Source organism: Coniophora puteana (assembly GCF_000271625.1).
Source record: "Coniophora puteana RWD-64-598 SS2 unplaced genomic scaffold CONPUscaffold_7, whole genome shotgun sequence".
NCBI lineage: Eukaryota > Fungi > Basidiomycota > Agaricomycetes > Boletales > Coniophoraceae > Coniophora > Coniophora puteana.
In genome coordinates, this window is record NW_006913059.1 from 211,305 (window position 1) to 225,406 (window position 14,102).

A 14,102-nucleotide genomic window follows, 5' to 3' on the forward strand; every position below is an offset into this window, starting at 1 on the left:
GCACATTCCCAAAAAAGTAGGCGCCTAGAGGCACAGTGACCAAAAACTGTGAAGTGAGCTAGAAAATCCAAATCACCCGGACCAAGAACAAAGGCTGTATGCAATGAACGAACGAACGAAGTAGTCGAGATGCTATAATAAACCCCGATGTCCAAGGGTTGCACGGAGACACCAAAGACTCTGTCAGATCAGCCCACTTGCTATCGATGATGATGTTTCAGAGTTCCCGCCAATTCCCTTACCGCAGAAACACATGTATCTGAGACAAACAACCGCCGTGCTTCCAATCTCCTACCGCTGACCCAGATAGATAGCGCGGATCTATATTAAATCATTACCCCTCCAAGCGCCAGCGGCAAATATACCAGCCTGAACCTACCCAGTTAATCATGCCCGTCCTTCGCATCCAAGTTTAGATCTTTCTTTCTTCTTCTGTCTTTCTATTTTTATTTTATTTTTTCACGTACTCTTCTCTGATCGATTCTCAGCTTCGCGGTTGCCATGATATATGCCTCATGGCCACCTTAAGAAGAAGAACGACGGCGCCGCCGCCGCGTGCTTCGAAAATTTCCATCGACATCGACATCGATGGCGCGAATCGAGGTGTTGTGGCTGTATGTACTGTACTGTGTATGTAGCCAGGGAAAGACAGGTGCGAGTGCGGGGACTCGGTGGGGTACGTGTGGTGTACTAGAACATAAGAAAGTGAGTAGGAGAACAAAGGAAGGGCTATGATACAACACAAGAAAGCTCTGCGCTGGGCGACAAGAAGGAATGAGGAGGGTACGGATCATGAATGTTGAACACTGTGGAGGTAAGTTGGTAACGTGCGATGGGTGAACGAGGTATGCAACGGTGTGTGGTGTGTGAAAGGTGCGTAGCGAACAAGCGAACCAAACAGAAGAAACGAGCGCGGTAGAGTTCTGTACAATGTATATGCAACGACACGATTCCGCGGAGACGAACGCGGACCAGCCAGCCCTCAAGCTTCCCTTCTCCGCGTGTCCTCGTGCCCCGCCTCGTGCCCGCTTCCTCGACTTCGAACGCGTGTCTATAAAGCACAGAACGCGAGGATCCGCGAGGGTCCTCTCTGATCTGAAGCGGTGCTCGCGGTGTGGATCCGTTGCATGCTCCGTGCACCTCGCTTCGAGAACCATTATCCGCGCCCGAACAACGGCGGTGAGACAGGGACACGAACGGTGCTACCAGACACGCCGTTGGGCAGAGCAGGGTATGCAGGCGGTTATGAGACGTCCTTCCGTCCTTCCTCTTCTCCCGCATGCTGCGGATGAGTATCATCCGCAAGCCGATGCGAATAAGCGGGCGGCTCAACGCCTGGTGGTGCGCTTAGATCTGAGCGGGCATCGTCGTCTTCCTCGTCGTGTTTTGTCTTAGACTCGGAGGTATGCGAGTGCTGCGAGGGTGCCTGCTGAGGCTGGGTGAGCGATAATCGGAGACGCTCGCTGTCGCGTGACGGAGGGGGTTTCGAGAGTTTAGCCTTCATCTCTGAGTCTGGATTCGCGTCGACAAAGTCCCATGAGTGCTGCGGTGCGTGGTTCTGCCCTGGTGGTGCTGCTCCGCGTATCAGCATCGCCAGAATGGAGAATCAAGCACCGGCTGGGCTCGAACGACAACTCACCTGGCCGTGTCAGCCCCGCAATACGCGCCTCCTCCAACGCGCTCTCCGCACCCATCGCAGCCCCCGTTCCCGTGCCAGCTCCCGTTCCATCCAGACTCATAGCTGAGAACTTGACGGAGCGTAAGCGCGACCGCCGACGACGCACGCGGAGGACGAACCACGTCGCGAAGCCGCCGAATATCAAAACAGCAAAAACTGCAGTGAGAACGACGCCGACGACACGGCCCGTCTGGTCGGGCTGAAGCTCCGCGGGGGAGTTGGTGGTGTTGTCGCCTGGGCCGGAGCTCGAGGAGCCGCCGAGGCCGGGGCCTGAGGAGGAGTCGGCGTTGTTGTTGTTGTTCCCTGTGGGGAGGGGCATGGCGGGCCCGTTTGTGAAGTCCATTCTGGGGAGAGATGGGGCGCGTGAGATCGATGGGGTGGGCGACGGAGATAGAGGCGTGCGTACCACCCTCTGCGATTTAAGGAGCGGGTGTGCGTGATGTGTGGGCGCTGGGGACGCGATGAGGGAGGGAGAGGAAGGGAGGGAGCGGGGGAGACGGGGGAGAGAATGAAAAGGCGAAGGAGGGAGCGATCGAGGGATTCGTTTTCGCGCGAAGCTCGGGATGGAGCCGAGGTGGTTGAGCGGGGATGTGGATATTGGATATTGCCCGTCTCCGTGACGTATTCTGTGGGTCCTCCGCACTGTCACAATGTGTCACCGTCGTGGCGGATCGCCGGGTATAGGACGGGGCGTGCAGAGAGGGAGAGAAGATGGCAAGAGGGAGAGAGAGAGGGAAAGGGAGAAAGAAGGGGAGGGTGATTTTATGTAAGAAGGACATGTCTCGTTGGCGGCTAACCTCCATCGAAGCTCCACCTTCCATTGCCACAACTAGTACTGGAACAGAAGGTGGACTTCCACACCGTGAGATTATATTCCCTCTTGTGGATGACAGATGAGATAAGCCACAAGCGCGCGTGCTCGGATGCAGTTGCCCATCTCCCTGCCTGCAGGCGCGGCACCGAACGTCCGAGTCGAAAATCTAGACGGCACCCGCATACACCCACATCTCTTTCCTCTTTTTTCTCTTTTCTGTCCATCGTGCCGCCCCACCCATCCCTCGCACGCCTCAAGAAACAGGCTGCGCGCGAAAAACACAACAAAAAACCCGACATCGGCGCCTGGCTCGCCAACGCTGCCCCGACGTCCCCGATCGACGACGACATGGACGACGATCGCAGCAAATCATGGGACAGAGACGCCCTCTTCGACGACTGGCCCCGTTCCCTGCAGTTCGCGCACAATAATCTGCTCACGAGCAGTACGAAACTGCGTGTAGAATTCTTGAATGGCGAGCTGCTACCGCTCGCCAAGGCTGGGAGTGCGTCTTTGCCTCATCTATCCCCTGTCAGTCCCGATTCTTGTATTATTCCTGCTAACTCGATAGTGTGGTGGCAGATATGAACCTCAGCCAGACGATGGACGTGTTTAAGCTCCTTGTGGAGACGTATCCGCGGTACGTCGACACTGCATCCCGCGACGCCGTAGAGGACGTCGGCATGGCCCTCGTCGCACACGACCAGTCTCTCCCGCAACAAGACCGCCTCGGCGTCGCAGACCACGTCCTCAGCTGGCTCGCCAACGAGACCTCGCAAATATCAAAACGCGGCGCGCCGTCGTACGTCCTCCCCTTCCGCCCCATACGCTCCCCAGCTAATCTGCATCTGGATTGGGCCTACCCAGCGCATACGCCCCCGCCAACATCTTCGTCCTCCTCTCGTGGTGCTCCGCGCTCTACTCCACCCTCCTGCGCTCGGATCCATCATACCCCACCGCATCGCAGGGCTGGATACCGCTCGTCGTGTCCCTCGCTGCGCTGCTCGACCTCCAGCTCACGCGTGGCACGCGCACGAAACCCTCCATGCGCCGTGCCGCGCTCGTGCGCACGCGTCGGGCGCTGCGGACGTCCCCACCCGCGCTGTCAGTGCTCATTAGCACGCTCGTGAGGCAGGCAAAGGGAAGCCAGGGCCCTGCGGGTCTCGTGCAGATTCCGCTGCTGGGCACCGCGGTGGATGTGAGCGTGCGGCTGAAGACGGGGGACGCGGGATTGCGCACGATAAGCGAGGAGAATAAGGTGCGTGGTAGAGCCTGTTTGTGTGTAATAACACGACTCATGCGATGCGATCGGGTAGAACGATATTCTGGCGCTGTACACGTCCACCGTGGTCATGGCCAAAACGCCCGTCCCGCCACACGCGTCGAGCGTGCTGCACGATTTCATCCAGCACGCGGTCACACCCGCCGATCTCGAGACCACCGTCCTTCCCGCGATGGAGAAGGCGCTCCTCCGCTCCCCCGAGCACGCGCTCTCCGGTGCGTCTTTCTTCCCTCCGAGGATTGCTCTCAGTTACGATGTGCTAACGCACCACCGAACAAACAGTCGTCACCGACTTCTTCACCGCCTACCCGCACCCGCTCCCCGCGCCCGTATTCTCGAAACTCGTAGCGGCCGCTCTGGCCTCTGCGAAATCCACAAACGCGCTCGCCCGCGCGGGCGCCGTCGCGCTCTTTGGCACCATCGCGTCCTCGGCGTGTGCACCGCAAGACGCCGACGGCGGCGGCGACGACGAAGGCGGCCGTGCGATGCTGCTGGAGAAAGCGGCGGCAGACATTCTCGCTGCGCCGAAAGCGGGGAAAACGGCGGGCGCGGAGCATAGAGCGGCGCTGTACGCGATGCTCGGCGCGATTCCTCCTCTCGCCAACGCCAACAGCGAGAGTAAAAGCGGGGGTGCGGGCGCGGGCGCGAGCAGGGAGATCGTGCGTGCTGCGCCGGGGCTCGTTGCGAAAGAGACGAGCGAGCCTGTGATGCGGGTGCTTGCGGGCGCGCTGGGTGTGCATCTGGGGTGTGTGCTGAGTGAGGCGGTGGACGATGTGGAGGGTGCGAGGGGCGCTGCTGCTGCGCTGGGGAAGGAGATCGCGGGCAGCGGCTCCAGCGGGAGTGCGGGTGCAGGTTCCAGTGCGGGTGCGAAGGCGGGCGTGCGCAGGGCGTGTGTGGGGGCCGTCGGGACTGCTATCTGGGGCTCGCCGTCTGTCTCCCCCGTCGCCGAGGGCAAGAAGAAGAAGAATCTGGGAGGAGACGGGGAGGGGAATGGCGATGCGGCGGAGCAGAAGACCGAGGCCGCGGTGAAGGAGAAGGAGAAGAGCGTGCTCGGTACCGCTGCGGGCGCCGAGTTTGCCAGGGGCCTCGTGGGCGCGTTCGAGGGGGCGCTGAAGAGTGTGAGCGCGAGTCCGCTCGCGGCGCCTGCGGGGCCGCTGGAGGGGTATGTGGGTGTTGCGTGCGTGTTGGGGCCGATGAGGGATAGTGGGCGGTTTGGTGAGCTTTTTTTTTTTTTTTGGTTGTCTTTGCTTTTCCCGTTTTCCTGACCCTCTCTCTTCCGCCCATCCACGTTTTGCGTCCATCGTTTCATATTTGATATTTACGATCTGGAACACGGCACGCTGACGATGCGGTATGCACAGACGACGTCATCAAGAAGCTCATCCCTGTTGATATGCTCGTCGGGACGCAGGCGAAGCCCGGGTTCTTGGTGTGGGACAAGGTATACGGCAAACTCACCGACCCGGTCGAGGAGGAGTGGCTCGTCCGCGCTGCAGGCGTCGCGCTCGAGTATCTCGCTGTGGAGCTGGGCAAGAACGAGGGGCTGAGGTGCGCACATACCCGTCCCTTTCCATCACGCGCGAAACCCGGCTTACTGGATTCTCGTTGGTTCTGTTCTGTGCGTTGTGGGTGATAGAATTCAATTTGGCGCGCTCCTGACCCATCTGACCGTGCACACGCCGCACGCGTTTGTGCGCCGCGCGGCGCTGAAGATGCTGGTGCGGCTCGTGAGGCGCCATCCGGCGCTGGTGAACCGCGTTGTGAGGGAGAGCGTTGTTGCGTCGCTGACTACGCCTCCGAAAGAGGCCAAGGAGAAAGCGAGGTCTCCGGCGTCCGCTTCTGCAGCGGCGGGCGCGAAAGGAAAGGAGAGGGACGCAGATGAGGGCGCAGAGGGCGAGAAGAAGGGACAGGGCGCGGCGGAGAAGCAGAAGCGGTACGCGGCGCTTGTTGTGGCGCTCGCTGAGGTCTCCGCAGGTGTGGCCGGGGGCGACACGGAGGGGCGGGAGAAGGTCGAGCGCGCGATGGTGGATCTGCTGGTGCTCGCGCACCATCGGGCGATATGTGCGTCTACTTTCCATTCTGTGGTGTGATTGCCCGGATAGCGAACGCTGACGCCATTATTCGGTTGCTGCGACGAACCCAGGCGGCGCATCGTCCACCGCGCATCTGCTGTGGATCGATCTCCTCCGACACGCGGCGCTCGACCCTGCGTCGCTCGTCGCGGGGCACGCGGAGGCGCTGGTGCACGCCGTTGTGCAGGCGACGATGCTCGATCCGAAATATGGATTTGACGCGGCGGGGTATGCGGCGCTGAGCACGCTCGCGTTCGTGTGTCCCGCGGAGGTGCTGCCGCGCGTGATGCAGCAGCTGAGGGAGGATCTGGAGCCTGCGAAGCTGAGGGCGCTGAGTGAAGAGGATGTGGGGATGTGGAGGACGCAGGAAGGGGTGTTGTATGTCGACGGTGCGTCTCCTCCTTTTCCCCTTGCTTGCGCTTCTGTTGCGCTCGTTTGCTGATCCCATGTGTACAACGCTCTAGTGCTGTCGCAGCAGAAAGACGAACCCTCGGCGCCGCGAAAGGGCAAAGACGCGGACATTGCGAGATGGGAAGCCGATCTCCGCAAGTCCATATCGTCCAAGAAGTCCGCCGCTTCATCTTCCTCGCCGGCGCTGTCGAAACAAGCGCAGGCGCTCGTCCAGGCGCAGCTCGAGAAGGAGGCCGCCGTGCGCGCGCGTGTCGCCTCCGTCGTGCTGGGCCTCAAGCGCGGACTGGCGAGCGTGAGAGCGCTGGTCAGCTTGGATATTCCCGAGTTGGCGGAGTACGTTGAGGGGATTGTGGGGTTGCTGTCGGAGGGCGCGATGGAGGTCGGGCCGGGGCTGGTTGGCGGGGAGGTGTTTGAGACGTATTTGGTGAGTGCTTTTTTCGCTGCTTGTGTGGGATGGGACGGTGAACTGTGATGGTGCCCGTTTTTTTTTTGTGTTTGTAGGAATTGTCGAAGGCTGCGTCGCCGAGGTTGGATACCCTTCGTACGTGGGTAGGCGTCGCGAGTCTGAGGTGTCTCAAGCCTGCGTGTGTGCCCGAGGATATGCAGGCTGAGCCTCTGAATTGTGCGTTTTGTCTCTGCTGTCTTCTGCTCCTGCTTTTCTACTTACTAACGAGCTTGCAGCGCTGCTAATCCGGGTGTTGTACCGCCTTCGCTCGTTATCAGAGCAAAAACCGTTCGATGCGGCGACGTTTTGCTATACTTTCCCGCTCCTCGCGCATATTATGCGCGTCGGCGGCATCGGCGGCGCTTCTGAGAACGAAAAGGACGCGGAGGACGAGCGACTTGAGCAGGTCACGCTCGTGTTGGACGTGTTGAGGTTCCACGCCAGCGAGTGTGCGTAGCGTTTATCTATTTGCCACAGTCCGAGCTTACTGACAAAGAACTCGTTTACGTGTAATCTAACAGTCTCGGATAAGGCCTTCCCGCGCCGCGACACGTTACTGCGTCTGCTAGATGTCATCCGATTCCAGCCACGCTTGAGCAAGGACGCGTCGAGTATCCTTACGGACCTCGGCCAGGCTGTACAGGCGACCGCATCGCAGGAGGAGGTCATGGTCCTCGTGAACGGGACACTTTACCAAGAGGTGTACGTGAGGAATTCGTGTCTCCAGGCCCTTCAGGTGCGTGCATCGCGTCCACAAACATAAGTGGAAGGAAATACTCACGGGAAATGATGCGGGGATTTAGCCATTTGACTTGACGGAGATGGACTGGTCGTCGCAGCTGTGGATTGCGTGTCATGACGAGGACGATCAGAACGCACGGCTTGCGAACCATGTGTGGGACGATAACGGGTTGGATGTGCCAGAGGCGTTCTTAGATCAGCTGTTGCCGTACCTGGGTGAGCTGCCTTCTGGAGGCGCGACTTCGCATCTAGGAAGCGAAGATGCTGATATTCCCGTCATGTAGATCACGACCACGCATATGTGCGGGCGAGCACGGGTCTTGCGATCGCGGAGGCGGTGGAGCTGCATCCACAGAGCATTGATGGTGCGTTGAAGACGCTTCAGGAGTTTTACCGGGATAAGGTTCGTGGTGGATCCATCGTGGATATTCTTCACATGCTGACAGTCGCTCAGGCCAGGATTTTGGCACCCGAGTATGATCAATATGTAAGTATTACTCCAGTTCAAGCGCCAACGAGAGATCTCACAGTGTTTTAGGGCATGGTTATCGCGCAGAGCTTGGACCGAGCAGATCCCTGGCTCACTCGTGTGGCCATTTCCAAAACTCTCGAGCACCTCGCTCCTTCCTTCACCCCAGATCAAGTCGAGCCCTTCTTCGTCTTCCTCATCAAGGACGAGGCTCTCGGCGACCGCACCCCCGAAGTCCGCAGGAGCATGCTCCAAGCCGGAACAGCCATCATCGACCAGCACGGCGCCGACCGCCTCGCCGGCCTGCTCAAAACGTTTGAAGAGCACCTCGGCGGCCCAAGCCCAGCCAACGAGACGGGCGACCAGATTAAAGAGGCCGTCGTCATCCTCTTTGGCCGGCTCGCGCGCCATCTTGATGCCTCAGACGAGCGCATCCCCTCGATTGTCGACAGGCTCGTTGAGGCGCTCAAGACGCCGAGTGAGCAGGTGCAGATGGCCGTCTCGGAGTGTCTTACGCCGCTCGTCGCGCTTATGCGGCCGCGCGCCAAGGCGCTCGTGGATCATCTGTTTACAGAACTGTTCGATGCGCCGAGGTACGCGGCACGTCGTGGGGCGGCGTATGGCCTCGCTGGCGCCATCAAGGGCCTCGGCATCGGTGCGATGAAGGAGTTTGACGTGATCAACAGGCTCAAGGCGGCCGCGGAGGACAAGAAGCGGTTTGAGCCGCGGCAGGGAACGACTTTTGCGTTTGAGACGTTGTCGACGACGCTCGGGCGGCTGTTTGAACCATACATCACGTTCATTCTGCCACTACTTCTTTCGGCCTTTGGTGACTCGACGGGAGACGTCCGCGAGGCTGCTCAGGATGCGGCACGTGTTATCATGGCGAATATGTCGGCCTTCGGTGTGAAGCAGATTCTCCCTCTGCTGCTCTCTGGGCTGGACGAGAAGCAATGGCGCTCGAAGAAGGGATCAATTGAGCTGCTGGGTATGATGGCGTACTGTTCGCCGCGGCAGCTGTCGCTGTCGCTTCCCATCGTTATCCCGAGGCTTACTGGAGTCCTCACGGACACCCACGCGCAGGTGAAGGTATCGGCGAACAAGAGTTTGAAGCAGTTCGGCGAGGTCATCACCAACCCCGAAATTCAATCCTTGGTTCCTATTCTTCTCAAAGCGCTCGTAGACCCAGGGAAGACTTCGAATGCACTGGGGTCGCTACTCAAGACGTCCTTCATGCACTACATCGATCATTCATCCCTTGCGCTCGTCATACCGATTATCGAGCGTGGTCTCCGTGAACGTGGTGCCGATACCAAGAAGAAGGCTGCTCAGATTGTCGGTAACCTTGCTTCGCTGACGGACTCAAAAGACTTCGTCCCTTATCTTAACACCCTTTTGCCAATGGTTCACATCGTTCTCGTCGATCCGGTCCCAGAAGCTCGCGCAACGGCGGCAAAGACCCTCGGTACCCTCGTTGAGCGACTCGGCGAGATCCATTTCCCCGACCTCGTACCAGGTCTCCTACGAACGCTCAAGACTGACACATCAGGCGTCGACAGGCAAGGTGCCGCTCAAGGTCTCAGTGAGGTCCTCGCTGGCTTGGGCATGGAACGCTTAGAGGCTCTGCTCCCCGACATCATCGCGAACGCACAGTCGCCGCGGAGTACGGTCAAAGAGGGATTCATGTCGCTGCTTGTCTTCTTGCCCGCAACGTTCGGAACGCGATTCCAGCCGCACTTGCCAAAGATCATCGCTCCCATTCTCGGGGGTCTATCCGACCAGGAGGAGTCCGTCCGCGAAGCGGCGATGCGCGCCGGGCGGATGGTCGTCACGAACTATTCGAACAAGGCAATCGACTTGTTACTTCCCGAGCTGGAGGCCGGTATGTTCGACCCTGGGTGGCGCATTCGGGTGAGTCTGTCTCTACACGCCAGAGTATACTGCTTACGTTCTTACTCCTTCCTACAGCAATCGTCAATCACACTTGTCGGAGAACTTCTCTTCAAGGTATCTGGTATCAGCGGAAAGAACGAGATCGATGAAGACGAGGAGGGTGGTGAAGCAGCCGACGCTGCACATGCCGAGTCGTCCAGACGTGCTCTCATTGAGGTCCTTGGGGCAGAGCGTCGCGATCGTATCCTTTCCGCTCTCTACCTCGCCAGGCAGGATACCGTCAATGTCGTGCGCCAATCGTCGATACACATTTGGAAGGCGCTTGTTCATAACACGCCACGGACTGGTGAGACGATTCACCCTTTTCTTGCGGAATTTTTGCTCATTGGGTGTCTAACAGTTCGCGAAATTCTGCGTGAACTTGTTGCTCAGGTCGTCAGACTTAGCTCTAGCGACGAGTTTGAGCAGCAGGAGGTGGGTCATGTTGCTTTGGCCCATTATTGGCCACGAATTGATACCAATTTACTCAGACCGCGACGCGCACGACCACGGAGTTGACTCGCAAATTCGGAGAAAAGATCCTTGGTGAAATTATATCCATTCTCAAGAACATGTCGACATCATCGGACTCGCGCACTCGTACAGGTGTTTGCCTGATGATGTGCGATGTCATGTACGTTTACACATGTTGTCACGTTTCTCTGGCAGATGCTGACAATGCGGCAGGGAGAACTCAACAGACAACCAACGCGATGGACACGAATCGACGATTGTCTCCATCGTGCGCTCGTCACTTGTGGACGATGACGCTTCCGTTCGCACAGCCGCCGCCAAAGCGTTTGACACCCTCCAAGAGCATCTGGGCGGGAGAGCAATCGACCAGACCATCCCAACGCTCCTGGAGGCGCTGCGGCAACCAGGCGAAAGCTCCGGCACAGCCCTCCAGGCCCTCAAAGAGGTTATGTCGGTGCGTCGAATCACTATGACTCGTGGTGGAGCGCATATGGCTGATTCACCATGCACAGGTTCGGGCGTCTACAGTGTTCCCCGTTCTCATTCCTACCCTCATTGCAACCCCGATGACCGTGTTCAACGCACATGCTTTGGCATCCCTCGTCACTGTGGCTGGCAACGCACTTAGCAAGCGCCTAACCGTCTTGTTGAACGCCCTTGCCAAGGTTCTCGAGGAAGAGAAAGACGAGGAGGTTGTTGAGGCCGTCGAAGAGGCTCTCAATTCTCTTCTAGAATCTATCGAGGACGCTGAAGGCTTGAACACCCTGATGCTCCTCTTGCTTGGATGGTGTGTGTCGGGTTTAATGCGGTTTAATTGCACACTAATCCTTTGTAGGGCGAAGCACGCATCTCCTAAGAGGCGTATCAGCGCATGCAACATATTCGCGACGTTCTGCGAGGTTTCTGAGCTAGATTCGTCACTATACCGCGTCGATTGGGTCCGTCAGTTGATTTCCCTATTCGACGATCCAGTGGTCGACGTCCACACTGCCGCCTGGAAGTCCTTCGACGCGTTCGTCAAGTCCGTTCCGAAGGATGAAGTCGAGCCCCTCGTTGTTCCACTACGCCGGACCATCGACAGCACCGGTGGTCCCGGAAGGAATGTTCCTGGTTTCAGCCTCCCGAAGGGCGTTGCTCCCACCGTGCCGATCATCATCGCAGGTCTGACAACGGGCAACAACGAGCAGCGCGAGAACGCAGCCTACGCGATCGGCGAGCTCGTCCAGCGCACAGAGGAGGCCGCCATGAAGCCGTTCGTCGTGCCCTTCACCGGACCCCTCATTCGCGTGGCGACGCAGGCGGCGACGTACCCTCCAGCCGTTAAGACGGCGATTCTCAGCGCGCTTCAATCAATGCTCTTGCGCATCCCTGTGCACGTCAAGCCGTTCTTCCCTCAGCTGCAGCGTACGTTCGTCAAGTCAGTCGGAGACGCGTCGAGCACTGTCGTTCGGACAAGGGGTGCGGAGGCGCTCGGCGTGCTCATGCGCAATCAGCCGCGTGTGGATCCTGTCGTAACGGAGCTTCTGGCCGGCGCGAAGGGAAGCGATGACGAGATTGCGTCTAGCTTCGTGCTTGCTTTGTCGTATGTCGTCCACAGTTCGACCATCCATGGAGGCATAGGCGAGAAGGCGAAGGAGTCATGTGCGGAGCTCGTCACTGACGCGTTCCGGGAAAGTCATGGAGGTGAGTACTTAAGGAAGCATCGCCGACGGCAGGCCTGACACTGTATTTAGATCACTACAATCAGGCATTGGGTGGGCTAGTCGCAGCCTTGGCACAATATCCCGACATCCTCGGCCCTGTCGTAAAGTATGGACATTCTTTCGTGTGCTATGCTTAACTCTCTAACCCTCCACTTTTCAGGGCCAATCTCGTCTCTGGCACCCTGCAATCTCCTCTTTCATCCAACGTCATCCTCGCCGTTATATCGTCAGATGAAGAGCACTCCTACGCCCCCGAAGCAGACGACAACCTCTTCCAAAAGCTTGGCGTCCTTAAGGACGTTGCGCTCAAAGTCAAGGAGAGCGCCACCAACGAGCGTCCCATCATAGCGCGTCCAGCTCGCGAAGCACGCGATATTCTAAAAGCGTGGAGTGCCCACGATGAAAGCCTAGCGGGATTGTTCTGATTCAAGTCTTCTTACGATAGTAACCATTTTTCGACGACTTCGTACATAGTTCACTTACATAGAGCCACACCAGTGGTTGTGTCAATGACACTGCGCATCTAACGGGACAAAGATACCTCATCAGAGATATGAGGCGGAGCATCGGTCAATCTTAACATACGCTCGTTTTTCATGCGGAGTTAAAGATGAGGGGTTGAAAGATACTTCTACATGGACTATCCCTAGCCCACGGAACTAGCTTGCCTCACCAGCAGCGCGTTCACCATCTCTCGTCGTAACTTCAAGCTGGTCTAAAATGCGTCCCAGTTTCTCGTTCCCTCCCAGACGTGAGACCTCCGATCGTACCTGATGTTCGCGAAGATCGAGTTAAGATGGTAAAGATCGAGAATGGATCGCGAGGAATCTCACCTGCTTCTCGATCGTCTGGATGACGTCAAATGTATAATCAAGAGACCGTGTCCGTGTTCTGAGGTATTCGATAGTATGATGCTTGAGCGTTGGTGTAGAAGGACGCTTCTGCAAAACGTCTGAATGACGAAGACTCGTCAACCAAACTCAAGCCAGTGTGGATTGAAAATGCTTACTCAGGACTTGTCTATTGCTGGTGTCCGCGCGAACGCTGTGTACTATTGGAAAGGAGAACTTTCCCTCCGTGAGGTCTTCTGCGAACCCTTTGTTATGCGAGTACTGGACCAAGTCACGCTTTTGTTGGAGAGGATCCGGTGCTGGCTCGTACCTCGGTGCTCTGCAGATTCATATAGTCGTCTCGTATCTGAAAGTACACGCCGAATAGGTTCACCAGGGGGAGATAATCTCTGTTGGGCGAATGAGCATGTATCTCGTGCTTAGAACGAAATACGCACACGTCGTAGTTCTTGGTAGCGCATGCCATCATAAGCTTGATCGCTATGCGAAACAGCCCGCCGGTCTCTGCAAAGAAACGATAAGAAATCACCCAGCTCAATCGGGCCGATGAAGGTGATGTGCGTAAAAGATCGACGAACTGTTGTTTACCATGTCTATGTACTCCTCTTCGGTCGGACACTGTAGAGAATCTCGCCACAGCAGCTCTAGTCCCTGTCCTCGATGTAGCGAGAGAAGCTCTTCTGTGACCAGCCCGTCAAGGTCATGGTCTGACACCAGCCGCCCAAGCTGAGGTTCTGAGCGCTCGGACGGATCGGGCCGTAACAAGAAGAGCTCCTTGTACGCGAGGAAGTAGACGTAGTTGGCGGTGTTGATGGTCTGTGGGATACCATAAATCTTGTGCGTTACTGACATACGCCAATGTAACCAGAACGATCAAACGTGTTAGCGATCCGCTGATGCTTCGTCCCTCTCGCAAGTCGCCTAAGTGCTCTGACTCACCTGGCTGACCACGCCGCAGCTGCGAGTCGTCCTCGATATCATCCACCATAAGGCTCGCACTGTGCAGCATGCTCACGATGCGCGAGATGACGGTAAGCTTCTCGGGAGGGACGGAGAGCCAGTCGTTAAACGCGTCAATCATCAAGCCCCTGATCTCTTTTCCAGGCTTCGCGGTGATGTAGGTGTATGGCTCGAGGAGCGTCGCCTCGTTTTCTGGTGTCCATGCTGAGGTAGATTTGAGCGTGGAAAGCAGAGAGGAGTAGTCTGGTGTACCGGAAGACATGGCGGTAG

General features: G+C 57.8%; 3 protein-coding genes across 3 annotated transcripts; 1 reads left to right on the forward strand and 2 right to left on the reverse strand.

Moving 5' to 3' along the window:
• Positions 1–1,243: 1,243 nt before the first annotated feature.
• Positions 1,244–2,021, reverse strand: CONPUDRAFT_73378 (uncharacterized protein; the record flags this gene model as incomplete). Its single annotated transcript, XM_007770895.1, has 2 exons — positions 1,244–1,572; positions 1,640–2,021. 2 exons carry the CDS (start codon positions 2,019–2,021, stop codon positions 1,244–1,246), a joined length of 711 nt encoding a protein of 236 aa, XP_007769085.1.
• Positions 2,022–2,328: 307 nt separating this feature from the next.
• CONPUDRAFT_73379 (ARM repeat-containing protein) lies at positions 2,329–12,446 on the forward strand (the record flags this gene model as incomplete). The annotated part of the gene is made up of 25 exons (XM_007770896.1): positions 2,329–2,444; positions 2,630–2,997; positions 3,075–3,294; positions 3,360–3,750; positions 3,809–3,989; positions 4,057–4,989; positions 5,136–5,322; positions 5,411–5,835; positions 5,918–6,235; positions 6,311–6,681; positions 6,759–6,879; positions 6,939–7,151; positions 7,224–7,438; positions 7,542–7,659; positions 7,728–7,846; positions 7,898–7,930; positions 7,982–9,823; positions 9,881–10,151; positions 10,206–10,279; positions 10,336–10,478; positions 10,532–10,772; positions 10,831–11,105; positions 11,154–12,001; positions 12,052–12,127; positions 12,182–12,446. 25 exons carry the CDS (start codon positions 2,329–2,331, stop codon positions 12,444–12,446), a joined length of 8,364 nt encoding a protein of 2,787 aa, XP_007769086.1.
• On the reverse strand, positions 12,443–14,099 carry CONPUDRAFT_105159 (farnesyltranstransferase). Its single transcript, XM_007771014.1, has 8 exons — positions 13,812–14,099; positions 13,451–13,717; positions 13,310–13,376; positions 13,183–13,261; positions 13,031–13,133; positions 12,855–12,973; positions 12,607–12,791; positions 12,443–12,544 (listed from the first exon to the last, which is right to left on the reverse strand). The coding sequence occupies exons 1-7, from the start codon at positions 14,092–14,094 to the stop codon at positions 12,681–12,683; spliced, it is 1,029 nt and encodes a 342-aa protein (XP_007769204.1). The 5' UTR covers positions 14,095–14,099; the 3' UTR covers positions 12,443–12,544; positions 12,607–12,680.
• Positions 14,100–14,102: the final 3 nt, after the last annotated feature.